The 26,284-nt window shown below is 45.0% G+C and overlaps 1 protein-coding gene across 1 annotated transcript in view; it reads left to right on the top strand.

The window, feature by feature from the left end:
• Nucleotides 1-14,951: 14,951 nt before the first annotated feature.
• Nucleotides 14,952-26,284, top strand: part of LOC146188629 (uncharacterized) — a 69,708-nt gene continuing 58,375 nt past the window's right edge. Inside the window, exons 1-2 of the mRNA XM_084603158.1 lie at nt 14,952-15,017; nt 21,302-21,384. Of these exons, the coding sequence (XP_084459284.1) occupies nt 14,966-15,017; nt 21,302-21,384 (135 nt within the window). The 5' untranslated portion in view covers nt 14,952-14,965. The remainder of the gene's footprint in view (nt 15,018-21,301; nt 21,385-26,284) is intronic.

Raw genomic sequence — 26,284 nt, 5'->3', positions numbered from 1 at the left:
TTGCTGCCATTCAATGTCGCTATCTTTGCCAACCACTTTCATTGTGCTGGAGCAACTGCTTATAAAAAAGGGCGTAAACAACAGAAACTCGAGTTCTTTTAGATGGCAAATGTTGGGCGCGCGCTGAAAGGCAACAACCTTCAAAAGATGCAGGGTCGTCAATGCAACGCGGCGTTGTTCTAAGAAAACTTTATAATTCGCGCCAAAGTGAACGTATGCGCGACGTCATTTGACGTCATGGCCCCCAATTTTCATCGGTTGCTGGAGCCCATGAGCCGCCATGTTTTGTACGTATGGGCTTCTATGGAGCCTTCGCTACCATAGTACATATACCTTGGCTAGCCCATATTTTTTACCAAAACAAATAATCAGACGCAGCCTGATTACGCGCGACTCATGGAATTTTGTTCGCTTTTCGAGGTGTGTCGTGGGCAACTGAAATCTTCTTTATTTTGAAGCTAGATATTTAGCTCTCTTCCAATGACGAAGACAAGCAAATAGTTTAGGAGAGTGCGCTTCCAAAGAAAGAGGCGTGATTCGATCAGCACTGACACCAAATCTCCGCTACACAATCACCACGCGTGTCTGCGTCGAAGCTTTCACGCTCAGTGAGACGCATGGCGAGCATAATGGCAAATTCTTGTGACCGTAGCTGTGGGCTGATTGGTATGAACCTTGTCTCGTTTGCCGTCGCCAAAAACTGTTCGTGTAAAGCATGCGGTGAGGATTTCCATCTGGTTGAAGATGCTGCCCGACAAGGAGTTGCTGGCAATCTATAAAGTGGATCTCAGTGCCCTGGGTCGAGACATCCGACGGCAAACATTGAGCAACATGGTCCGAGTTTTGGTTATTCGAAATTTCTGCTGGGCGATTAACAGTCCACTGGTTTTGTGAAGCTGACTGATAGTAACTGCACTTCGTACTGAGGGCTACACGACAGGTCACTAAGGAGGTCGGGAGAGCAAGGCGACTGGTACAGAAAAAAAGTATTGATTATGATGGTGACTAACATGCTGGTGCCTATTGAAAAACAAATGAACCAGTATGTATTTCTAGAGTTAGTATTGTAATAATGCTCTTTCTTTCACTTCAAAGGCAACTATCTCAAAAAGTGAAATTTTGCGGCATTTCACCACTTTTTTCAGGAAGTACAATTTTCAGGAATTGATAGGACGATAAAACTTTGGCAGTAATGAGTAAAGACTGCAGACTGTTTACTGAACTAGAATTATGAAAGTTAGGGCAGATAGTTTGTATTTATAGGACAGTTACTGTAATTTCGGGTCTCAAACTTTGGTATGCCTAGTTAAAAAAAGCAAACAAAAATACAATTTCCGCAAAACAGCAAACTATTTCGGTATCACTAACTCAAATTGCTGATTACAATGATACCATGATGAATGTTCTAACCCCAGCAGATCATGAGAAAAAGGGTCACAAATATAGACTAAAAGGCATGGGAGAAATAAGGCCTACCCTGTCTATCTTGATTCTTTATGACTACACAACTGGTCACCCCTGGTACATGTATTTACGGCTAAATTAAATACGAGACATTATGTAGTAGTATCTTGTAAATCGTTTATTATTATTGCATACCTTATGCTTCTTCATGATCTCCTTGTTGCTGCAACTCAGTTGCCACAAAGACGGCCCGATGGTCGGTAAAGTATCAGAGAGTTGTCTCTATGGCTCCAACAACGTACTTTTAAAGGAGGGTTTCCATATTTATTATTATTATTTGCCCTACAATAGGCACAACAACCGCTGGCAGGCTAGCCCCGCCCCAAACGGCGAAGTGCTACCCGACCCAGCCCCGTAGGGCCAAGAGCAGCCACCCGTGACCTCAGTGCACGTTGGGAGTGCCCGAAATCTCCAGGGATAGGACACAATATTACAAGTTGAGAAGCCCGGGATACTCTTCTGCGAAGTGCGGACCCTGCGATCCAGCACCGCACCGTCCATCTGGCGGAAGAGGCTGCAACAAACCAAGGGCTACTTGCCAGCCTCTAATCTGCGGGCGCACGAGTCCCCGTCTTCCCTGGCACGGGTGCCGGGGGCGGGGAAGAGGATGCCCATTTCGATGGAAATAAAAGTAGTGCAACCAACCAAAGTGCACATGTGGTCGACATTACTCCGCAGCCCTCCACTACTGCTCCTCTTTGCACATTCTCTCCCACATTCTTCTCTTAACATTACAGCGTGATATAGGTGTCCAGAGAGCAGGTGTGACATACACTGCACTTTTTCGTTCCTGTTAGCAAATAGCGACAGCGAGACTTGCGAGGTGTGCGCAGTGACGTCACTTGCTCCTCACGCATGCGCAGTATTGTTTCTGGAGAGCCACGCGAAGCCAGTGAGAGTGCAGCCATTTAGCTCACGCTACAAAACCGGCAAAGAAAGCTGCAAAACAAAAATTGTACCATAGCCTTTAAGATGATGAAGATTTTGAAGATATGACTACAGGGGTCCTTAAGCGGATCTTCGCCATTTACCAAGGAGACAAGCTAATCGAAGCACTACTGCACCGCACATGTAGAGCAGTAAATTATCCTGCATCCTTTTGGCAAAATGCATCTAAGAATCACTTCATGATTGCCGACATAAAAGTAACAAGACTACATAAAGAAGGTTTCTCTTAGAAAAAGGCACCCATTATTACAATATTTATATTGATGTAGAGACGAATAAAACACTTTTGCTAGCATTTTCTCATCAAACGTATCTATCCCCGAAATATGAGGTATTTGCAAGGACAACATCATGTAGCACCGAATCTAGTTCCACGATGAGCAAGAAATCTTCGTCCTACTCAGCGCCATAAAGCAGTAAAATTGCCTAAGCTCTTCAAAGGAAATAAGAAAAAAAATTGCACTGAAAATCTTAGCGAAAGATTGAAAAAACAAAAACACACTGCAATAAAGGATTTCAGTTGAGCAAATGGAACTGTTCGATGAATCTCAGTCAGATTGGTTCACATACAAGGGAAGGATTAATGCATGCCTGCGAATGAATAAGATTCCAGACGCCAACAAAGTAGACGCTTTCCTGAGTATTGTGAGCCCGAGAACGTACAAGTTGTTGAGTCTACCCGCTCCAAGCACGCAGAACTGCAGAAAGCATTGCGAGAGCCCTTTTCGCTCAGGCCATCGGTCATCTCAGAAAGAGCAAAGTTTCACTAAAAATACCACATAGAAATGGACAGCATTTCGAAATTCGTAGCAGACTTCAAGCAGTCCGCAGAAAGATGCGACTTTGGCACTAAATTAGAAGAAACTCTGAGAGACAGATCTGTGTGTGGTTTGGCGCGGGCTGATATCCAAAAGAGACTTTGTTGAGGATTCGTCTCTGACTTTTAAAGAGGGGCTTTATATTGCGTTATTAAATGAGGCTGCTTCCAAGAATGTAACAGAGTGCCGGCCTAGCAGGGAAGCCCAGGAGGACTTTCAGAACTTTGCTGCAGAGGGAAAAAGAGCACAATATGGTCCAGCAAGCACGCGATGCGGCTTGCGTCATCGCAACCGTGGTTGCCGATTCCGAACAGGTACACGTTTTAGATGTCACCGAGTTAGGCATATTTAGAGGGCGTGTCGCTCCGAGGCGACGTATTGTTGGCACTCTCCGGAAGCCCACGGACAAACCGCGTAGCGAAAAGATGCCTACAGGCAAAGCGTCAACGTGCTCAAGACCGAGTCGGATGTCGGCTCGCTGCAATCGTGAACGCTCAATAAACCGCATCAAGAGTCGATATGCTTCGCAGTGTATTAAGGGAGGACTGCTGAAATGGATATATACACAGGAGCAGCTGTTTCGGTGATGCCATACCGACTTTCCGGTCATGTTTTCCGCTGATGAAGTTACGCCCGGCTTCGGTGTTGCTTCGTACGTAGACAGGGGAGTATGTGCGTCCGTAGGGTGTGGTCGCAATAAACCTGAAGCATCAGAAACAGTTTTTAGAGTTGCCTCTGAACATTCTGCGATAGGACGGCCCTTCTCTCATTGGACGGGACTGGTTATATCAGCTCAGGCTCGACCGGAGTAGAGCTAATTACGTGGATGCTCACGGCCACAGGACTCTAAGAGAAGTCTTGAGCCGACATCCCCAGTTGTTCAAAGACGAACTCGGTGAAATAAAAGGTGAGCAAGCTGAACTATCCATCAAGCCAGAGCTACACTCAAAGCTTTGTAAAGCTAGAAGCACTGAGACAAGCTGTGGAGAAAGAGCTGGATAAGCTCGCTAGTCTTGGGGTGATCGAACAAAAATTGAACATTGGTTTTGGCTCGCCAGTTGTCCAAGTAGTAGATAAAGATGGCAGTGTACGCATCTGGGTAAAATATAATGCATCATTGAACCCGTGTCTAAACATTGACAACTATCATTTACCAAACATTTAAGAAATATTTGCTTCTTTGGCGGGAGGGCAATTGTTCTCCAAGATTGGCCTGATCGAGCGTACCAGTAAGTGGTAATGGACAAGGCTTTTCTCGAATACAAAACCCTAAACACGCACAAAGTACTGCTGACAGTAAATCGTCTAGCATTCAAGGTTTCGTCTGTACCCGCCATTTTTCAAACGTTCATGGACAACATGTTAAAGGGGCTAAACGGAGTACTATTCTACTTAGATGATATTCTTTTCATGGGCCGAAACGAAGAGGAACACATCGAGAACCTAGATCAGCTATTAACCCGGTTGCAAGAAAGGGGAGTGCGTATTAAGGAAAAGTGAATTTTTAAAACCGGAATTGTAGTTTCTGCGTCATGTGGTTAGTAAGCAAGGAATTCGCCACAGAAGCTGAAGGTCGTATTAGAGAGAAAGGGAAGGCACTTCACTTGTACCCGTCAGAGAGCATGTATGATCGGGTGAGACTGTGCTCCCCTTTTCACCATGTATCTCCCCCCGAGACGTCGGCCGGAATCAGTTGGCTTCCAGTGGTGGCCTGGGTTTGACGAGTGACTTGTTTTTGTATTTGTTCTTCCTGGCTGGCTGTGAAGGGAGAACTCTCATGACTCATTTTTTCCATATATTCCGTTTAACGCTCGGCAAGCCCCGAGCATATGAATAGAGTCTTCTGTCTCCGTCGCTAAAAAGCAGCTTAGAACATTTACGGGCATGATAACGTGTTACTAAAATTTTCTGCCAGACTTTACAACTGTAATTTTGCCACTTAATTAGCTGCTCTGTAAGAATGCGCCGGGACTACAGAGTAAAGAGTGAGATATGGAGTTAAAAATATAAAAAGAACACTATAAAAAGCACCTGTGTTGCCACATTATGATCCGGAAGCACCGCTTCAGATAGTGTGTGATACCTCACCATGGGCTGGGCGCCGTTCTATCAAAACGGGAGCAAGATGGCTGTAGATGGCCGATCATGTTTGCGTCAAACACAATGTCACCCAGTGAACGGAACTACAGCTAGTTAGAGCTAGAAGCTCTAGCTTTAGTCTTCGGAGTTAAAAAATTTCAATATTACACTTTTGTAACTCATTTTAAGCCTTTACAGACAATATTTGATCCTAAGACAGGAATACCAAGCATTGTCGCTGCTCGGTTGCAGATGTGGACCATTGCGCTATTGGCCCACTCTTACGACCTGGTCTATCGTTTAGGGACAAGCAACGTGGAAGCAGACTGTCTGTTGCATCTACCACTAGCAGATACTTGCGAAAAGGAGGCCGAAGAAGTAACCGCATGCTACGCACTTAGCTGGGAAACGTTTTCGAAGCAAGCTCTGACATTGCGCGAGAAAATTCAGAAGACCCCATCCTACGACAGGTTCTGCACGCGGTGGCAATAGAATGGCCAGAGCGTGCAATGGGTAGAGGCATGAAACCTTTCGCTTTGAAAAGAAGAGCTGTCTATGAACCGAGGCTGCTTATTCTGGGGAATGCTCATTGTGGTTCCCCATGTTTAACAGAAGGCAATCCTGGACGAGCTACACGGGGGACATCCTGGCGTGGTGAGGATGCAGGAAGTTGTTTCAAGTTATGTCTGGTGGCCAGGAATTGATTTCTACATAGAGACCACCTTGAAAACATGCGCAGCCTGCCAGCAGCAACGGGCGCTGCCTACCCAAGCTCCCCTTCATTGGTGCGCTTGGCCTACAAGGCCGTGGGCCCGGTTTTCTCTAGACTTCGCTGGGCGGTTTCTTCGGCGCAATTGTTTAGTGACTGTAGACGCCCATTGATATTGGCCAGAGGTGTTCTTCATGCAATAGACCTCGGCACAAGCTACAATCAGTAAGCTTCCTGACCTCTTCTGCCGTTTCGCATTGCCAGAGGTGTTATCATTTCTGATAATGGACCACAATGTTGCAGCAAATAATTGCAGTTTTCCCTCAAGATGAGCGGAATATAAAACATGTGCGGTCAGCCCCGTATCATCCGCCCAGTAACGATTGGCTGGAAGGTCCATCAACGAACAATGAAAGAAGCTCTTCGGACAGACACTATAGCCCGGTTCCCTGAAGAGAGACTAGGTCGTTTCCTTCTAGCATACCGTAAGGCACCCCATATTACCACTCAGCACTCGCCGGCAGCCTTTTTGATAGAACGATCTCTTGAAATGCGGCTTGATATACTAAAATACTAAAACCTAGTGTTCGTTCAGTAGACGAGCAAAAGCAGGTTCAACAGACACGTAGGCAAAGAGAACTCCAGAGAATTTTCGCCGTTGGTGAGAGAATATTCGTGAGGAACACTAGACAAGGGCGAAGATGGCTGGAGGGAATGACAACTTCCCCCTCCGGGACAGTGTCTTATGTGTTACAGGTGACTACGCAACATAGAGTAACGGAATGGAAAAGGCACCAATACCACATATGCTCAATGAAGGTGGATCCGAAGATGCGTCCCGACCAAGGTGATGGCGCCGGTGGTGATGACTCTTGGCCACTGCGGCAACCATCTGAATCACCATCATGGTTCAGATAAAACGTCGGGTACAAGCCAAGACCATAACTGAAGTGCAACCTTTCGTTTCGGAAGGTGTCAGTTATGACTCTTGTCATCCTCCGAGTGCCAGAACAACGGCCCTCAAGGCAACACCGTACACGGCAAAGCAAAGGCGCCCCCAGATCGTTACACATCTCAGCCGTGACTGTGCTAATGAAAGTTTCGTCGTTGTTTTGAACTTTTAGTTTTCAGGTCTGCCCGTATGAGTTCAAGTTGTACCGTTGTTATATCAGCTAGCCTTGTGTAACTATGTGAGCCTCACCTAGGGAGGGATTGTAATGTTTGTCGATAAGCAAACGGCTAACTTATGGCATTGTGTCGACGTAGGGGCGCCGCCCCCGTTTTCCCTCATTGTGTCTCGATGTAAATGTCCTGTAATCTGTACTGCGCGGGCATATTTTGGCCAGCAGAATGCGCTGCCGGATTACAATAGATCGGAGTATAGGTAACGGCTTGGCTATTGTGTCTTTCCTGCTCGATGACACAACATGCGCCCTCAAAATACCTGAACAACTCAGCGCTTGCGATATCAAACATGCTTACTGGCCGTCAAATTACCTTTCACGCCTTACCAGTGTCAGGTGTTACATTATTGGGGCCACTTAGACTTATCCTTTAAGAGTATGAAGCGAGAGCGTAAGCTACCAGCCCAGATAAAAATAAAAAAGGATGAAGGCTGCTGAACCGAAAGTGGAGCGAAAGCCTTAGCTGCGGGTGACCGAGCGTTGTTCTTCTTCATCTTCGTCGTCTTATTCGTCTTCCATCTTCTTTTCCTTCGTCTTCACCGGCTTCTTCTTCGTCGTCGTCGTCTTCGTCTTCCTCGTCATCTTCATCTAATTCTTCGTTTTCTTTATCTTCTTCTTCGTCTTCGCCTGCTTCTTCGTCGTCTTATTTGTCTTCGTCTTCTTCGTCCTCTCTTCCTCGCCGTCTTCTTCGTCTTCTTTTTCGTCTTCGTGTTCTTCATCGTCGTCTTCTTCGCGGCTGTTCAAGGTCATTCGTGACTGCGGCCACGGACCACGCGACGGACCGCAACATGGGGTATTATTGCTGTCGCAATACAATTACTGTTTATTACTGTTCTTTGGGATTCATGGCTTAATGATCATCTGTCGGCAGTCGCATTCTAGTGGAGGCTCCTAAATCTGTTTAGTTGCAGCGGCCTAACACCCAGAAGGCTAGCACTTCAGCTTTTTTTTTGCTCTGGGAACATGCCGTTGAACCACAGAGACAGAAAACGTTACGAGATAGCTTCAGGCTAGCGGAAGGTAGCGCTGAAACTCGTATCTCTGTTCACGGCCGCGCGGTCGAGATGCATTGAAAAAACCCCTCCTAAACCGATTCGGTGGTAAGGGCAGTTTGAAAGCATTTGGCAGGACTCCCAACGCAGTGTAGCGATGTGAGCGATGCCATCGCGATTGCAACAATTACATGTTTTTATTGTCGGGCTAGAAATCTTGCACGCGGATTGCAGAGCTGAGTCCGGGCATCGCACATAGACAATTGAGAAAATATTTTTATTTGCGAAGGCGTTCTACCGCCTCGCTGTAAAAATCACGACATATAGCTCTTGCTTCGGAGATATTGATGCTAGCCACTTCACTCGGCGTAGTTCCTTGATTTTATCCACTACTGCATTGGAACTTGAAGGTACAGCTTCGAACAGGAGTTGTTGTAGTTCACACACAATGTTCCTCAAAATCTCCGAATGCTCTTCCTCCTCAATCATCCTAGGCGTGTAGGGAAGAGCGGCTGCTACATGGCCCTGCAACTCGTTCAGCACGCTCAGTTACTTAGTCCCTACGAGGATGTTCCCATGCTCGCTGACTTTATAGCAGTGTCAGTCACAGTTTTCAAAGGATTAGAGACAAGTCCGGGAAACAATGCTGATTCATTCGCCTCATAACGTGGCCCTCATTCTAGGCCTCAGTTATAGCATTGTCGGCGCGAATGAAAAGCCACATCCTATCCTCAGTGAATACTGCGGCACTGTCTTTAGGTTGTTGCTATCTGGAATAGAGAGTGAGATGAGGCTTCTTGTTTCTTTCTTTGGTGCAAAATGACAATAGCAACAGTTGGCGGTAAGGTTACAAAACAGTAACAGACGCTTGTCAACCTTGGTACCAAGGTTGACAAGCGTATTCTACACTAGCCTTAGAAGATAGGGGTCAGCGATAAGCGGTGAGAACTTCATTTTTATACGGCAGCCTGTCCGGAATGTGACGTTATGCAGACGTTTCAGGCATCTGCCACATAATTAAAAATATGTTTACTGGAGCATGATCCGCTCATTAACCTTCATGCCTCTGCTACAGATACATTTATCAAAGGACAGCGACTGTACAATGCAAACGAATCAAAGCCGATACTCATCGTTACTCACATAAACTGCAACAAACAAGAAACGTCATATACATCACAAAACAAAAGATGTATCATTTTCTTTTTTTTTTTTCAAAACACTTCTACCTACGTTAACTATGAAGCTGTAATTCTTGTGACTAAAACACTGGGAATAAGATTGCTAAGAAGCAGATCTCTGCGTACATATGAATCTAATTCTAACTTGAGTGTGCTAGAATATCAGCACCATGTAATATGACGAAAGCACGCGTACGTATTCCTGTGTACAGCAAATTTCTGCGTGTTTTCATTCGTTCGCAAGTCACTATGCAGGGTTTTGTCCTCTACTGTTAGAAGCTTCCATTCGAAGGTTTTTATGTTACTGATATCACAGCTAAACCTTTGGAGCTAAAGGTGAGGCTTATTTTTGATGCATGCGATGCAATGTTTCCAGGCCCGATGTTAGAACTTGCTGGACAGATGCTCCATAACTCTGAGCGTGTTCAGCAACATTTCTCTGAATATGTTTTGAACTCGTAGCTATTTTATTGGACGCACAATCCTTTCTCGAAAGGTTGTTTTTTCTTGCTAGAAAGAGAAGCCAATTGTATACGGTTTGAAAATTTGGCTTCATTCTTTTCGAGGGCGATACATCTCGAACTCTGTTATTTAGAGTTGCAGTTTGCACATGTTGACATTTCTCTCCGCAAAATTCACATGACGACTCTTATACCAGCAATATAAAGGAAAGATTTCTCTTGCAGACACACAAATAAGGTCGCCGGTCTACATGGCAGCCCTGTACGGCGCCTCTTTTACAAAGCTTCTTGGTGTTGAGGTAAATTCACGCAGTTCGTATGCTACGACTGCCTCTATTTTCATTACCTCTAAGATGTCTCATTGATATTGTGTTGTTTTAAAGCAGCAATAATTAACTATTGAGCAAATGTTTTTATTATATAGAAAAGGTATGAAATGATATTTACAGCGTAAGTTTCGAGCCTGCCTGTGTTTGACATGGGCCCATGACTGAAGTTTTACTAATTCCATTTATCTAACCGTACCGAACTGTGGTAGCAATCACAGCCTCTATTGACGACGTATATGCGAATTTAAAAAGCCAAAAGCGGATGAAGAAATCAAGTCAATGCTCCTTGCGCACATAAAAGCCGTGAAATTGCAGAGGTACAACTGGCTAGGATTCAAGGAAGCGCACTGAATGAAATCTTCCGACAGCACTGCAGAATCAACAGTGGAGAAATGCGAAACCTCTAGCGTTTCTGCTGCACACAGTACATCGCGCGCCAATTTTCGAATGCAACCGGCTTTGCGTTTAATGCATCAAAGTTCACCGCGTTCTATAGTTGGGTTACAAGGAAGAAAATACGCAGTATTTGTCCCCCTCCGAATCTCCTCCAGGCATCTCGCATACAATTCCTTGTTCAAGCCTGATAAAGCTGAGCTGACGACGCAAGCGATGAATGTGCTGCAGCAAGGATCAGCCTGTTGCAAGGCCGGGAAGTCAGTGCTGATGTCAAGCGGAGACATAACGAGGGGGAGGGAATAACATTCAGATGGTTGTCAGAAGGCTGACGTGAGAGACAGAGTGTAGAGGAGGAATGAGAGGCGGTTGTAGTAAAAGACAGCAGACAACGAAAGAGGGTGTAAGCATCGAGGCATTTTCTTCCGTATATGTAGGTTATATGGAAAGTATACTATTGTAGAAGTAACACCCAACAGCCCAACCCACCCAATAAGATATTTAACGACGACAGCTAACTGAATGCGTGATGGTCAGAGACAATACTAAAGTTGCAGCCTTACAAATAGGGTCTGGACAGACCAAACAACGGCAAGTCATTCTGCTCCTAATGTGGTAGTTACGCTCAGCTGATGTGACAGAACGGCTAGTGTGTGCGCAACCTGCTCTTCAGACGCAGCTTTGCATTGCAAACGAACCGCACCGATGCCTTGTCCACTAGCGTCAGTATGAAGAATAGTGGGCGCTGTCTAATCGAAGTGCCGAAGAGCAAGAGTTGGAGTGCTTGCTTGAGAGATTGGAAGACCAGTTTACACTCATTAGAACATAATAATTGTGTGCGCTGCCTCGTCGAAGTGCCGAAGAGCAGGAGGTGGAGTGCTTGCTTAAAGGATTGGAAGGCCTATTCACACTCATTGGACCATAATAAAAGCGCTTCAGAGTTCAGGCAATTGTGTATAGGTGCTGCTGTAGAAGCAATGTTTTGGATAAAACGGCAGAATTACGACGACAACCCAAAGATGCTGTGGAGTTCTGTCTGTCATTTTGGGCCGAGCAAAAGCATGAACAGCTGCGATTTTGTCGATGTCGGCCTTTATATGAACCTTGATAAATACATGACTGAAGAGTTGATGGTTTTGCTAGTGAAGTAGCACTTTTTAGTGGTGAGCTGGAGACCGGCTTTTGCCAGACATAAGCGAACTTCTGTTAGACGCTGAAAGTGTTGGGCAAAGCCCGACCAAAATGTGATAATACAATATAAATACCCCAAGCAAGTCTTTCATATCATTTCTCGAAGCACGCTGTCGATCATGCGCTCGAAAATGACAGGAGCATTACACAATACGAAAAGCATTACATTAAATTCATAAAGATCATCGGGAGTAGCAAAGCCGGTCTTGTCGTTACGGATTCAGGCATGTGAATATACCAATATCCTGAACGAGACGCGATAAATGCTCAGCTCCTTGGAGGCTGTCCTATGCGTCGTCGATGCGAGGCAGCGGGTACACATCTTTGCGGGTTATCATGTTAAGGACCGGGTAATCTGCGCAGAGCTGCACAGAACCATCCCTCTTCCTGATGAAAACAGGAGAGGATGCGGAGCTGCTCAATGGCCAGATGATGTTACGTGCGATCATGTTGGCAACTTTGTCTGCAATAATTTTGCATGTTCAGGAGGAAACGCTATTTGGCCGTCTACGAACGGTAGTTGAGCTCTCAGTCTCTATGCGATGGGAGAGGACACAAGTCTGTCCTAAATCGAAGATACACACTCCAAATGAGTCTTTGTGCTTCGAAGGGACTTCGAGCAAGGTCACCGGCTGTTCAGAAGTTAGTTCAGTGCTAAGAAATTAGGTCAGTGCTAAGTGTTGCAGCGGGTGCAGAGGAAGAGCTCGCAGGGGGAGTATCAGATGGTGGTGAAGCAATGAAAAGCTTGGTGAGGGGAACAGGATCTCCTTCAAAAAGAAAGCCAACAGTTCCACTTTGTGCTAACAATAAAGGTTGGGTACGCGTGTTCAGAGCCGTGACAGTCCCGCAACCACGCTGGAAAGAGACGAGGGAGGAGGTAAGCGCTATGCCTTTGGAGGTCCACTGTGGTGCTGGAATCACTAAACCATCGCGGTCAAGTTCCTATTCTAGGATAACAGCGATCAAGTGCTCATGGCCAGGGCTCAAAACGTAGGCAAGGGCAGTAGCACACGTATGAGGAAAGAAGTGAATCGGGTTCGAGCTCAATTACCGTAATGTGAATGAGGCGGTTTGTGGAGGAGATGAGGGCAGACGCCGACAGTAAGAAGTCTCCTCATAGGATCAGTTCATGAACGCATGACGGAATCACCACAAACTCAATATGATGTCTCAGGTAATCGATGAGAACGCGCACAATACATAGCCCTATGGTTATGATGGTTGGCTACATGGAGAAGGGGACCGATGTACGAAGTTCTCACTTTGCGGAGACAACGCAAGTTGACATAAGTGACGAAATCAATGGCACCCGTGCCTATGAGGGCTTCAACGTATACTCCTTCAATCAGTACTTCTAGTATTTTAGACGGGTGTCCGGGAGGAGTTGCACAGTTAGTTTGTGAAGCACCTTTTTTGCAAAAATTTATTCTTTTAGTTTTCCGCACAAGGAACGAAGGATTGGGAGAGCGAGCGAACGGGAGACGGGCGGCGGAAACGAGGTGGGGAGCGGCGTCGGGTAGAACGAGGGGGTCGCGAAACACCTTGGAAATCCTGCGGTGAGGGTGAGCGACGGAGAAACGCGGAGTACGGCATCGTAGAAGCTTCAGGCTGGCGCAAACTGGTACGCTTAAATGAAGCATAACCAAGCCGTTTTTCTTGCTAGCGCTGGCGGCAGACACGGGAAATCTGACCGCAGATTCCGCAGTTATAGGAGACAGTGCGTGAAGGGCGCCAGGATGTCCCATAACGGGCGGTTAAGAGCATGGGTTTAAGGCAGACCCATGACCCCACACAGGTTTAGGACAAGGGAAATGAACTTGGGCAGATGGCCTCGAAGCAATATTAGCTATCTCGGAGAGCGGCAGGCGGCAGAAGACAGTGCTGGATCATTGCGCAGGCGAAAGCGGGCAGTTCATCCTGACGACGCTGTGCAAACCTGGAGTAGCTGGCGGGAGGTTCGACCTCTATGAAGTTAGCTTGCTTGACCGGAGAGCACTTATCGTATATGGCACAAATAATTGAGAGCTGGTTACTGTCAACGAGGACGCCATCATTGATATTGTTAAATTAGGATCATAGTCTGGGCTAGCTTGTTCATAGTTTTCAAAAAATTAACACAGCGTGAAGAAACAGGACACAAGAAGAAAACAGCGTCCATCCGGTCTTGAGCGTTTTCTTCTTGTGTCCATTTTCTTCGCATTGTGTTATTTTTTTAATTGATGTTTTCTTGGTGGAGGCGGCATGACGGAAGTTTTACAGGCGTTGACAGGTAGAGGCAATGTTTCATACAGTGGAGAGCTTTTGAGCCAGTAAGGAGTTCAAAATGACGGTTCCGATGCCCTTAAAAATAATTCGAATTCGGCCAGATTCCGTCATAGCGGCACCAACTCGGCTGCAAAAGGATAAAATGTCCTTGATGCACGAAATCTAGGACTAACCAGTGTGCTGAAGACGGGCGCGAGCTTCTTTTTAGCCAGCTCTGAAAGACCGGATGGCGTGTCGTAAATTTTCAGCAGTTGCTAGGTGGAATGTTGGGCAGTCAGAATATGTTCGTTGTGATTAAGAAGCCACGTTTTTGCGACGTTAGTCAAATAGAATATGACTTTGAGTATCTTGTGAGAGTAATCCCAGCGGTTGAAAAAACTTACTGTGGCGTAATGATCAAACCAGCCTTCGACATCATCGCCGCGAATGCTGGCAATAATCTGGGGGTCGCGCTGGCAGCTGGTGACGGTCTAGGCCGAGGTAACCACGACATTAGATGCAGCTGCCGACAGCGGGTGGCTTTGTTGTCCTCGTCCATACCGGAGGGCTTCGAGGGCACTCGAAGGCCAGAAAGACGGAACGGCAGACGGGTCTAAAGCGAGAGGCTCGGGCTATTAAGGGCACGTCCGCCACTTGTGACTCACTACTCGAACAAATGCCTTTATTCCAGCAATAAAGGGAACTCTGCGCGTGAATCTCTGAAAACGGATGAAAGATGGCGACGATGCTTATGCACAGTTGAAAGAAGTGAATATTTGTGCATCGCGCTTACAATATGCGCTTTGTTTGTTCATTCTTCTTGGCTATACATTTCGCCAGTACCTTCAAGTATTAATCATGCATGTATTTACAAAGCCTTGCGCATCAAATCAACAATGCATGCATTACATTCTTGCAGAAAACACAACCTCCTCTCTTACATTTATTTATGGGTTCCACAAAGACATAACAATGAATCTTACAGTTTTGGCTCTTACGTCCGTGGTACTATTCAACATTGCAGGTGAGTAGCTGCGTTACATTCAATTTGGTATCATAAATAATAAACATGATGATCCACCATAATAAATTTAAAAGCTTCATAATATATAGATGACGGAGATACGTGCTGCAGCTGACATTAATTCTTATGCGATAGGGTTAAACTTCCCGTTCACTGCAATCAACGCCAGCGCAGGTGTTGGCTTTGCGAGCAAAAGATCCCGAGCATGGCACTAACAGACGGTAGGTGGCAGCTATACATGGCGGCGCACTCACTGGATGCGGGTTTGCCTGGCGTTTGTCAGGAGCTGCAAACTCTGATCTCTCCAACCATATAACGAAGGGTGAAATCGGAATAAGCCTGCCAGGACTCTTGCATTCACGTTAACGTAGGCACATTCATGAAGCTTGGTAAAGTAGGGCGTTTTATATCGGCTAGTAAGCTACGCTATTGCGTCATACCTTAAAGGCGGCGCTTAATAGTCTAACAGTCACCCGTAATTTTTCGATAGGTAGCTGAAGGTAACTGGTATGCCTATATATTTTTATTTTAGTTTCTAGCCTTAGTGCTGTATAATTGTGTTCCCATACATGACAGAAGCGCTAAAGAAGCTAACTAAACCTCAATGATTGTTTGATGTCCTTCCCAATTTAATTAGGGAATCTACTAAAGATATGCCAAACGACACTCATTGCGACAAACCTACTGCATGATGCTCTAAAGAAAAGTTTTAGTTGTAGCTCATTGCTATTCATCTCCACTTTTGCAGGTTGTATCTTCTAAGTATATTGATTTTGCCATGCTTTCATCTTTAATTTTATATTAGTGCTGCATCTTGTTAGTTTGACTGTAGAGAAAATTTAGCTGGATAGCATGCATAAACACAAAAATAAACCATCTTGGAATGAAGAATTGATCTCAGTGGAGACGACTAATTCTAAGGACGTTATATGTAATCGTGCTGCCCACTTCAGCGCGCTTCCGCCTACATAATTAACGTCTTGTGAACTGGCCTGTCGCAATGGCCGGTACTGTATTACTCTTTCGTGATATCTACCCAACAAACGCGTACAGTTAAAACCCAGTTCCGGGTAGGGTAGTGCAGAGCGGCATTCACACTCTTTTTTTTTTCAAGTGCCCCACTGACTGACGGCTGGTAAAAGTAGCTCCAGAACGCTTCTTATGATGACATGCGCGTATTACTAAGCCAGTCCTTAACTGTGTGATATTAGGATGTTTCTTACGAATATTTCCGCACAATATGAGCCTAGAAACACTTCCTTCTTAAAACATGGTGGTATAAGCATGTCTTGAGCCTAATGGTACAAACGAAGGCTGTGTTACGCTGGTAGTCCATATTTAGCATTGTTGCACATGGTTTCATGGTGTGAGTTAGGGGACAGTGACGATTTTCAGTAAGAGTTGAGGGGGTAATCCCTGTAGCACCGCTCGCCTTTTCATTATTGTTTTTAGTGCCCGAGCCTAATGGAGCCAGGTGCCGGAGCCTAACGTGGCAGACACTGCGCAAGAACTGCCGGATACGTCGCCAGTAAACAAAGATAACCACCTAGTGTAAAAAGAGGAGGCCGAGCCCCAAACCCCCATCTGTAACCAGTCGGAGATTCGCTTTGCTTTCAGCGTTCTCAGTTTGAAGCCCAAGCGAAGATGACAAACACCCCGTGGAGCTTCTGTGTGTTTAAACACCTGCAGCACTTTCACTACGTACCATAGCTTGCTGACAAGAACGAGATTACTTACGGTAGCCCTGGTGAGAATAGATTCGTTGGCGCTTTTCCACTTCGCTGTTCTTTCCTTTAGTTCTTTCGTCTGCCATTCTAATATTGCCCACTTTGATGGTAACCGTCAATTTCGACACCTAAGTAAAGTACTTTGTCGGTGTCGTGGTACCCGTCCCATTGGCAATGCGGTCATGCTTTGATAGCCACCACCCATGCAAGAGCCCAAGGCACTAATGCCAATTCACTCCGCTACCGGTAACTTCACAGAAGTCATGGATTCAATTCAGTGGCTGAATAAAGCTGTCCCTGTATATCTTAAAAAACAGCTGCACCATCTGCATACAATAGTAGCTTCACCTTTGCTGCCTGCAGCTTCAACACAATAATATTGTGGTTTTTTAATATCTTCGGGCAAAAAAGTGTTCATGTCAATACAAAACAAAAGAGGGCTAGGGGAAAGCCCTGCCATACTGATAGCTGCACGCTAATAGATGCCCCAGGCTCTTGTTCACAATCAATTTTGTTGTAGAGTTTTGATACGCAAGGACCATGAATTTTTGATAACGTACCCCACACTCACATGGCCTAAATGGGAAACCAAAATTTTGTCAGCTACACGATCATAATATTTTTCGAAGTCAATGTAGAGAATGGCTCCTCGACATCGTTATCACAAATCTCACGAATTCTTTGCACCTTATAAATGCTTTGCACCTTATAAAACTATCCAATCATCTGGTGGTCATAATGTCGTCAATCACGGTCTGCAAGCTTATAGCCAAAAGCTTCATAAAATGTATCTGTCCAACTTCTGTAAGCACTATGGGTCAGTATGCCGTACCCAGTGGTAATTTGTCTGTGCATTTACCTTGTAAGGTAATTTAAACTGAACTTCAAGATAGGAACAACTTCATGCTTGAAGTGCCTATAAAAACCTGCGCTGAAATCAGCTGCTTTCAGTTAAACTGTCAACTGCGTGCTCGACTTCTGGCTCACTTATACAGTTCTAACTGCCCTTTTCTTTCGTGGTCTATGCGCGGTATCACCTTCATAATTTGTATTTACATTTAATGGTGCTTACTGCATGGGCCACAAGCAGGGCTTTGTAATGTTCGTTGCATGCTTCTTTGATATGGTCGATGTCTGCTTACAAGATCCCTCCCCGTTTAACTTTTTTGATATGGCTTCTCCCATTGTTTTTTTCTTCAAATTTTAGCGCTCGCATGGATGGCATCTCTCATACTGTTGTGTCTCCTGCTGTTGTCTTCACTAACACTCCCAGATATTGCTCTCCTGCCATCAATTCAGGTCTTGTTTGTTTTCCTCATACAGACGTTTATCTTAGAGACAAGGTTTTCCCAATGCTGACTCAAGCATGCAGCCACCACACCTCGTTTTATTCCCTTCGATTGTTGCAAAGGGAACGACAAAAGTGACTTTCTGGCCTCGGCATGTATCCCCAGGTCATAAAGCGAGATTTGGTGGCTTCTTGCTTGCAGTCAGCTTTATCAAAGTCTTGTGAACATATGGTAGCTTTTTCATTTCGCACACATGTCGAGAAACGGAGTAAATTGAGCTACACGAATGCTCTGGGGAGGCGGTAGCAGAATCGGTTTTAAAGAAGACCAAGTGATTTATTCTGATCCTGGACCGCCGGAACTGCCGGAGAAGAACAAAGGGGATAAGGTTATGCCTTACCAGCACAAAGTATCGCAATATTCTGATGTGAATTGCCTCAAAGTATGGCGTGCAGTTGGTCTTTCCGCACCGTGCAAGCTCTCGCAGCTATACAGGCTTATAGAAGGGCCAAGTCGCCGAAACGATTGCGAAAAGAGGCCCCAGTATGTGTTTGCTCCAAGAAGCACAGGTGTGGTCGACCAGATACCGCTTAGCGCCCTGGCAGTGTACATCGACCAGATCGGCCCATGTAATAATGAACGCCTCAGGGAGCATGAACGTTCTTTGGGAGCAGGCAGTGGTTCGAAGTTGTCACTCCACTGTTAAAGTGCTCAGGCTACTCTCCTGCACTGCACAAAACTACTATCGTGGGACACGGCAGAAAACAGCTTGAAAGAGAAGTATTGGAAGCCTCTCTTATTCACGGCTTGGGTGAAAAGAGCGTCAGCGATACGTCAATGACATTGTGGCAGAAAGAGTTGCTGTCTATGTGTAAAGGAATTAATCGGTTACAACACGCTTCTCATTGTCTATTTAGCGGCACGCACACGTGAAATCTGCCCCTTGATTAGATAATGGTTATTTTATCTGTTGATAAGGTTGCGCTTGGCGATACCGCTGCGTCTGCGCAGGAAGACTGGTCTCCGGACAAGAAGGTTCAAATAAACGCAGTTGCAAGTAGCGCTTGTCCCGTCCACTTCTCTCGTGTATGTCTGCCTCTGCGCTTCAAAACGTTATGATGCTATACCAGCTAACGCAACAAACAACCATTTTAAAAACTCCCACAGTAGCTTAATCATTATTGAATTTCTACATTTCCCACGAAAAAAGCATTTCCTGGCTTTAACATCCCATAGAAGGATTTTACTAACATTGGCCTGAACAGGACGTCGGCCCTACATTATAGTTAATACATTCACGTGAGGTCTCAACGGATGCGTAAATGTGGTCTAGCCGAGCTTACATACAGGCCTCTTATCTCGTATACATCACAGCACGCGCTCCATCGAGACACTGCGTCATCCAGGTTTCTGTTTTCAATTATTTCAGAAATAGCGTAGTGCAAAGAAATGCACTTGCGGCGCAAAACTGTACACGGGCAGATTTGGATGACGAATTCTTCACTTATGGTCAAAATAGAGGAGAAAAAACGCGGAACAGCAGAAAGATATTAAATTTCTTTGGCGCCTAGGCTTTTAACGCTGGTACAAGGAGGCGCAGTGCCTTTTAAGTTATCGGGAAAAGCAGAAACCTCTTCTTCAGCGCAGCACAAGTGATTATTGTGGCGTGACGCATTAGGCAATTCCAGCATAATTTAACGTTGTTGCCAAATGGGCGAGTTGGTGATATATACTGAAGGGCAAACAGCAAAAAAACTAAACCTAGTGCAAAAGAAGAAACTACGTTCATTTACCCAGAACTAAAGATTTATTCGATAAAAGCAATAAATTTATGGAACATTTAGCCAATATATCAACAAGTGGGCAAACAAAAGCACGTGTTGTACGCTGAATAAATGCATGTCACTTATATATATAGCAAGTCATCATTTAAAAAAGATGACTTGCTATATCACAACCTTGCTTCGATTCTCTTGTAGTAGGCGTCCCACTGCCGCGTCACTGTTAATAAACGCAACTCGTAACCTTCTGGGCATTTAACGGCGACAATATTTTCACTGGTTAAACGTCTCGGGTGTTTGCACAGGATATTAAGATAGGGCGTGAAAAGACAGCAAGTTTTGTAGTCATGATTTTGGCCAACGAGACAAGTAGGTTTGTTAGCGTCCAAGTTATTTGCATGCTCTATCAGACAATCGAGTAATAATACAATATCTAAGAGTTTTGATGAATTGAACTCAAGGATTTCGATCTTGCCTTATTGGACTGCAATAGAGTAGCCAAAAAGCTTATGGCTTTCGATTAGGTACCCAGTCCAGACGAAAGGAAGAAAAGAAACAAGGTTTTTTTTCCCTTAAGTACACCACCTCTCATAGGTTCTTAGATATGTGGGAGAAAGGTTTGACATAGGGATGAGATGTTTCTCCATCCAAGAAATATAATATGGCTTGGGCTTTTTCGAAAAAAAATTTTGAGCAAGTAAATACTTTTGAAATAATCTGTCCAGTTAACCAAATACATAGTATGCACTGAGGAGGCAGTTTTGACGTTTTTTCTTTTAAAGGGAATATAGGTAGCGTGCAGACGCTAGCTTATTTCTACTTAGCTTTATTTGGTCGTCGGCGGTATCATTAGTGAGGATGCTTAAAAAAGTCAATCTATCCCATTTTTTATGCCTTATCATTTCATGCTGTCTGGATTTTCTCTCCTGGCCAGACAACCTAAAAAAGTTATCCTTGATAATTCCAACTCTTCGTAACCTATTTAATACAATTTATTAGATAAGGAACTGTTGAACTATATCTTGTCTTCCCTCAAATTGTTCCCTTGGCACACCGTTTTGTTTTTCCTCTCCAGATACGCAATTCATTTTTCAAAATGCATTGCATACCTTTATTCTATCGATATCATTTACTTATTGTAGTTTTCACAGAAGTCGAGAAGTTCATATTTTGAGAGCGTCAGCTATGCTAGGAAGGCTATTAAGAGCCCAAGTTCTTCTGCTGCGTAATTCCGCAAGTGATTCTGACATATTCAATTGCATCATCACTTTATTGGTTAACGGTTAAAAATTTGTTGAATAAAACAATTTCTTAAGAGCTCTCGATCCAACAGTAAATATTCTGTTAAAAAATTGCTCTGACGCCAGCAATAACTACAAACCGTTGTCATATGGTTCACATTTCATATTGCTACATATGGGGGAAAGCAAGAGTTCTAACACAACATTATATTTCAGCGTCACTGTGTTTATTCTCACTATTTCCAGGTATTCTGGCTCTAGATCAAAGTGCTAAAGATGCGGCTTGGGCTCAGTACGAATTAAGCACATATCACAGCCGAGTTATAAATGTAAGTATATTACTTTGCTGCGTTAGAATCAAACAGTTAAATCGCTTCCACCATTTCGTAAGTGGATGCAAAATGCCTGCTCTAGGTAGTTTTCGTTGGAAGATTCATATGTGAAATCAAGCGCTTTGGTTTTATGTACGTCATGCATTAGAATTCAGACGCGCAACCATTAACGTAGTTGAAATCTACTTAGTCTTCAGCTTTCCACATAATACGTATGGTGAAAATGGGTGCTCTTTAACTACATGTGAAACTAATATTAACATCATAGCTCTTATTAATCCAGAATATATGCTTGTAGGAACTTATAGCTGTGGTGTTGCATTCATCACCATAGATTTAAATACGCATCACTGCTGAAATAAATAATTATAGACTGCAGGAAGTTTGGCATGAAAAAAAATAGAAAGTAGACATCAGGAAAATTGAGTGCAGTCGCGAGTAGGGCCAAAATCGAAACCACTGTTTTTGATAATCCTCCCGGCGGCCTTCAATATGCGTCAAGTTGGTCAAAACCACTGTTTGTTTAAAATGCTTACAAAGTAGATTGGCTTGCACTGATTGGAAATTCAGAGCTAGCAATTTATATCAACGTTTAAAATCACCTGACATGACCATAATCGCACTTTTGTATCAATGTATCACACAAGTTTTCTCACAATGAGCCTAAAAATTCGTCCAGGCTATTAAAATATGAGGGCATCGAAATAACGACAACAAAATTTAGTTCTATAAGCTCACTCAAAGCGCTACAGTCAATAGGTGCATTAAATAAATACAGAAAATTTTATATATTAAACTGAAATACTGAGAATTGACGGACATAGCAAACAACACAAACAACTGCGTGGTGTCGTGAGACAAAGCTGCATAGGTGGTAATGAAATAGCTTGCCCATTTCCTAATGAAAAATAACAATGATTGTTAGAAATAGAAGAAGTTGTGTACTGAGATACAAACACGTTCCATTAAAAGCCAACACAACAAATTTCATTTTCTGAAGTGCTCCTAAGGAAAAGGAAACTTCAGGAAAGAGCAGGATTGTCGTATTGCAGTAATCTAAATCCACCTCCATACTAAGCGCAGGCACAGAATACGCAAAATATCATACCTGAACCTAAATTTAATTGAAACGGTTGGCTAAAACAAAATACGCTAATCAATTGGCAAAGTAGTTACACACCCTATTTATCTACATCTAGATTCACACTGACAGAACTTTTGGATACTTTATAATGCCCTCTGCAATGACAGATACCAGGTCCGATATTAATTTGGCATAAAAAAATTTAAGTTGGTTAAGAGCACTGTTTCGATGTCCATGATCATAAGAAATGTTTGAAAGCGATCATTAGAACTGGTGCGAAGTTTGTCATCGGAAGACCATTTCTGAATATAGACCCTAAGAAAAAAAAATTATGGACAATTTGCAGAGTTAATAAAATGTGAAGTAGGTGCGTAGCACTGATTATCCCTGCTATACCTTTCTATCGCTTGCAGTCGCGTGGCCCGTTTTCCTGGAGTTTCTACCGCATGTTTCTTCCTCTTCCCTTCGGCATCCACTTCACGAGGACGCTCAGTGTCTGGAGCAGTTTCCTGAACACGCTCTCGACACGTTACATCATTCTTTGTGCTTCCAGATTCTTGCATCGTTTAGCTGCAATATCAGAATCAGTAGACGCACAATCCCGCCACCTTCGTAACCGTTGTACTTCAGCACGGTGAACCTGCGTCGCAGTGTTATCCATTGCGACACGAAGCAAACACGCGGCACTGCCGCGTCCTTAGCTTTCCTTACACCATCTTCAGAAATGACTAAAAACAGGCACAATGTACCCCTTTAAAATTTACTGCTCTGATGCCGAAGGTGTCGCGTTGGACCATAGGGCGAGAGAAAGAGAAAAGAGAGAGGGATACACGCTTGAAGGCGAGCGCCGGGTAAGGCGCAGAGGGGAGCAGTAGCTGCTTCAAGACGCGGCGAGTAGCTTGGAGCCGAGTTCCAGGGAGAACCACGCGTGAATGCTCCGTGAAGGCTGTGGATGTTTTCTCCGTATTTCAGGACAGTTTTAAGAAACTCCTCCTTGATCTGCAGGCGGCCGTCCTGTGCTGAGAGGTGTTTTCGGAATCCGAACATTCTGTGGGGCAGGAGGTCTTTGTCCTCCAAGTGGGTTTGCAACCTCTGAAGAACAATTCGTTCGTATACCTTTCCCAAACATGAAGTTAATGAAATGGGTCGTAGATTTTCCAGGCTGGGAGTTTTTCCGGATTTAGGATTTATTACTACTTCCGTCAGAGATTAGTCTTTCGAGATGGTCCCCTGCTACCAGTGTGTGTTGAAGAATTCAGTAAATCTGTTGATTGATTCTCGTACAAGTTCCTTATCATGGCGTTGGTAATGCCATCCTTGCCTGGGGTGGTGTTTTTCGTGGAAGACAGCAGAGCGTGTCTGACTTCTTCTATGGTACTCTGTTCGTCGAGAGCGGCATTGTCTTCGTCCGTGTTTGGCGAGCTGCAGTCGGCGTCCGTTTCGACGCCGATGTATCGCTGCTTGATGTTCTCACTGTCTTCCTCTCTCACTGGGTGCATCTATGCGGCTGCTCCGCCCCTTCAGTGTTAAGTCACGTAACACGGGCGTTTCCACTTTCTCTACCTCCTCTTCAATTTCACATAGATACGGATTATCGAGAGAGAGAGAGAGAGAGGCTTCTGCTGCAGCTATGCGTGTGCTCCGCCTCCTCATTTCTGAGCCGCGCGACGCGCTTCGCCAATTTCTCTTTCTACAGTTTAATTTTTTACGAAAAGAGCGAACGTGAGCGGCTTCGGACCGACATCGGCGAAATCCGTGCTTTCGGCTAGTAGTGCTATGTACTACAAAATGAGTGTGTTATACTCTTATGTCAAGGATGTGAACCTTATCAGACTTTGCAGCCATTAAAGGTGCCTCACTTTATTTCCTTGGTAGTCAACTGCAGCTACAGAAGGATTTATACCTTGCCAGCTCAGTAAAGTTTGGGCCTTTAAACTAGGACCACTCGGCTAGGTAGCAGTGTCTTTCTTCAGTTTCGCAGCCACCTGTGAGGACTGAGACCTCGCGAATAATCTGATATCCTTGGAGGGCTTCATAAATTTTGATAATCTGCGTTATGCATCCTGAATGCCGTCTTCATACTTTTGCATTGGAACTGCTGAATGGAGCGCGCAGCGGATGACCCTGGCTTTGCTTTTGCTGTGATATTTGAAGGTAATTAATTAAGACAGGGAAGACAACATAGGAAAAAGAACAGGGAGAGAGACTAGTATTCATTATGAATATGCAACAGTTCCACGGTAAAATAATAACCATCTTCAACTTGCGAGTGTCGCATAGAGGTCCAGCACCGGCGAGCCCACTTGACGAAGGGCTGCTTCACAGAAGCATTAGTTGGGGGAGTCCACAGCAAGCGGCAGACATTGCACATCCCGCAAAGTGCCAAAGTGCGGGTACTAGTCATATGCTGGCGCACATATCCCACACCACCGACAATGCACAGAAGAGCTCGGCGCTTCTCCTGCTCGAATATAGCGCAGGGATACATCCTGCTGCCGATAAGTGGAATGAGTATAAACATGGGGGAATCAAACCCCACGCTGACAGAAGCAGAGCTTGCCTATAACGCGATAGCGTTAAAGGCCTCGTTACCCTCAAGTTCGACGTTGGCGCTATTGGCGTAGGCGCAGTGAGCGTAAAATCGTGTTCAAGACTCTCGGCAATTGCATGGTCGAGTACTGGCTCTACGATGATCTGTGCGAATTATGCGAGTTCATAAAGAAGAAAGTTTAGTGGAGCTGCGAAGTTTCCTTATTTGAAGTGGGAATGTGGGATAAGAATCAAGCAGAGTTTTCGGTGATGCTAGGTTAGGCCGATTCCTCCAGGTGTATATGTAATTTATTAGTAGGCCAAAGCGGCACATTCGCAAAGCTTGGTTAAAGCTCAAATGTATATGTCGGTTTGTTGCTTAAAATCGGAAATGAGATAATATCGTAGCTTGGTATTGAATGCTATAAAGGATGCGTGTCATATCAGAGACAAATTAAATGATTGCTTAAAATTATATTACGTTATAGTCTTCATTGATTACAGGATAAAGGAAATGAACGCAGATCGAGGCAGACAGCCCGCCGTTACGAATGCAGTATCGCCTTTACTTTTGCTGCATAAAAAGACAAATTGTAGCTAGTCGTGGGCTCAATTCTCTATACGTTTCACACTAGTACTGTATCTGCCCTATCGTTCCCGAAAGAAGATGCATTTTCGACCACCGGCGGCTGCGTTCGCCTCCATGGAAACATAGCCGCCGGTGGTCCGGATCGATCCCGGGCACTCCGGCACATCCAGATTCCGCTCATCCGAACGCAAGTTTCTTCTGCTAATAATCTTTTCACAAGCCCCGGTTTTCTCCGCAAAGCAGCGGCGCAAAGCCAAGAAGCATCGGCGGTCAAATTCCAGTCAGTGCAGGGCTGGTCGGCGAGTCGCCTTCGCGTCGCGGCACATTTGAAGCGAGCGATCATTACACTCGCTGATTGGGCCTATCGGGCCGCCGTCACGTGCTGCCTGCTGATTGGACAGTTTGAGTGGCTATATAAGCGATCGCATGGCCTCTGGAAAATGAGACCTTCACGAGCTTTCGTCGAGGGCTTTGCCGCTCGCAAGAAAGGGAAGCGTCGTAGGCACCCCGGTCGTTGCTGCCCTATGGCACAACATCAGTTGGCAGCTTTGGGATGTCCCAGGCAGGCGTGACCGTGGCGCTACACCAGTAGGAAGTGGTCCTTAATCCCTGGCGTGACTGTGCTACTCGCTTGCACCGGTGACCTCGCAACATTGGATGAAAGCTGCGAATAGAAGGCGTCAGACACATCGGCC

The sequence above is a fragment of the Amblyomma maculatum genome, chromosome 5 (genome assembly GCF_055883805.1).
Source record: "Amblyomma maculatum isolate TAMU_Amacu chromosome 5, ASM5588380v1, whole genome shotgun sequence".
Lineage (NCBI taxonomy): Eukaryota > Metazoa > Arthropoda > Arachnida > Ixodida > Ixodidae > Amblyomma > Amblyomma maculatum.
The sequence above is the reverse complement of the archived record's forward strand: the minus strand, read 5'-3'. Positions and strand labels throughout refer to the sequence as shown.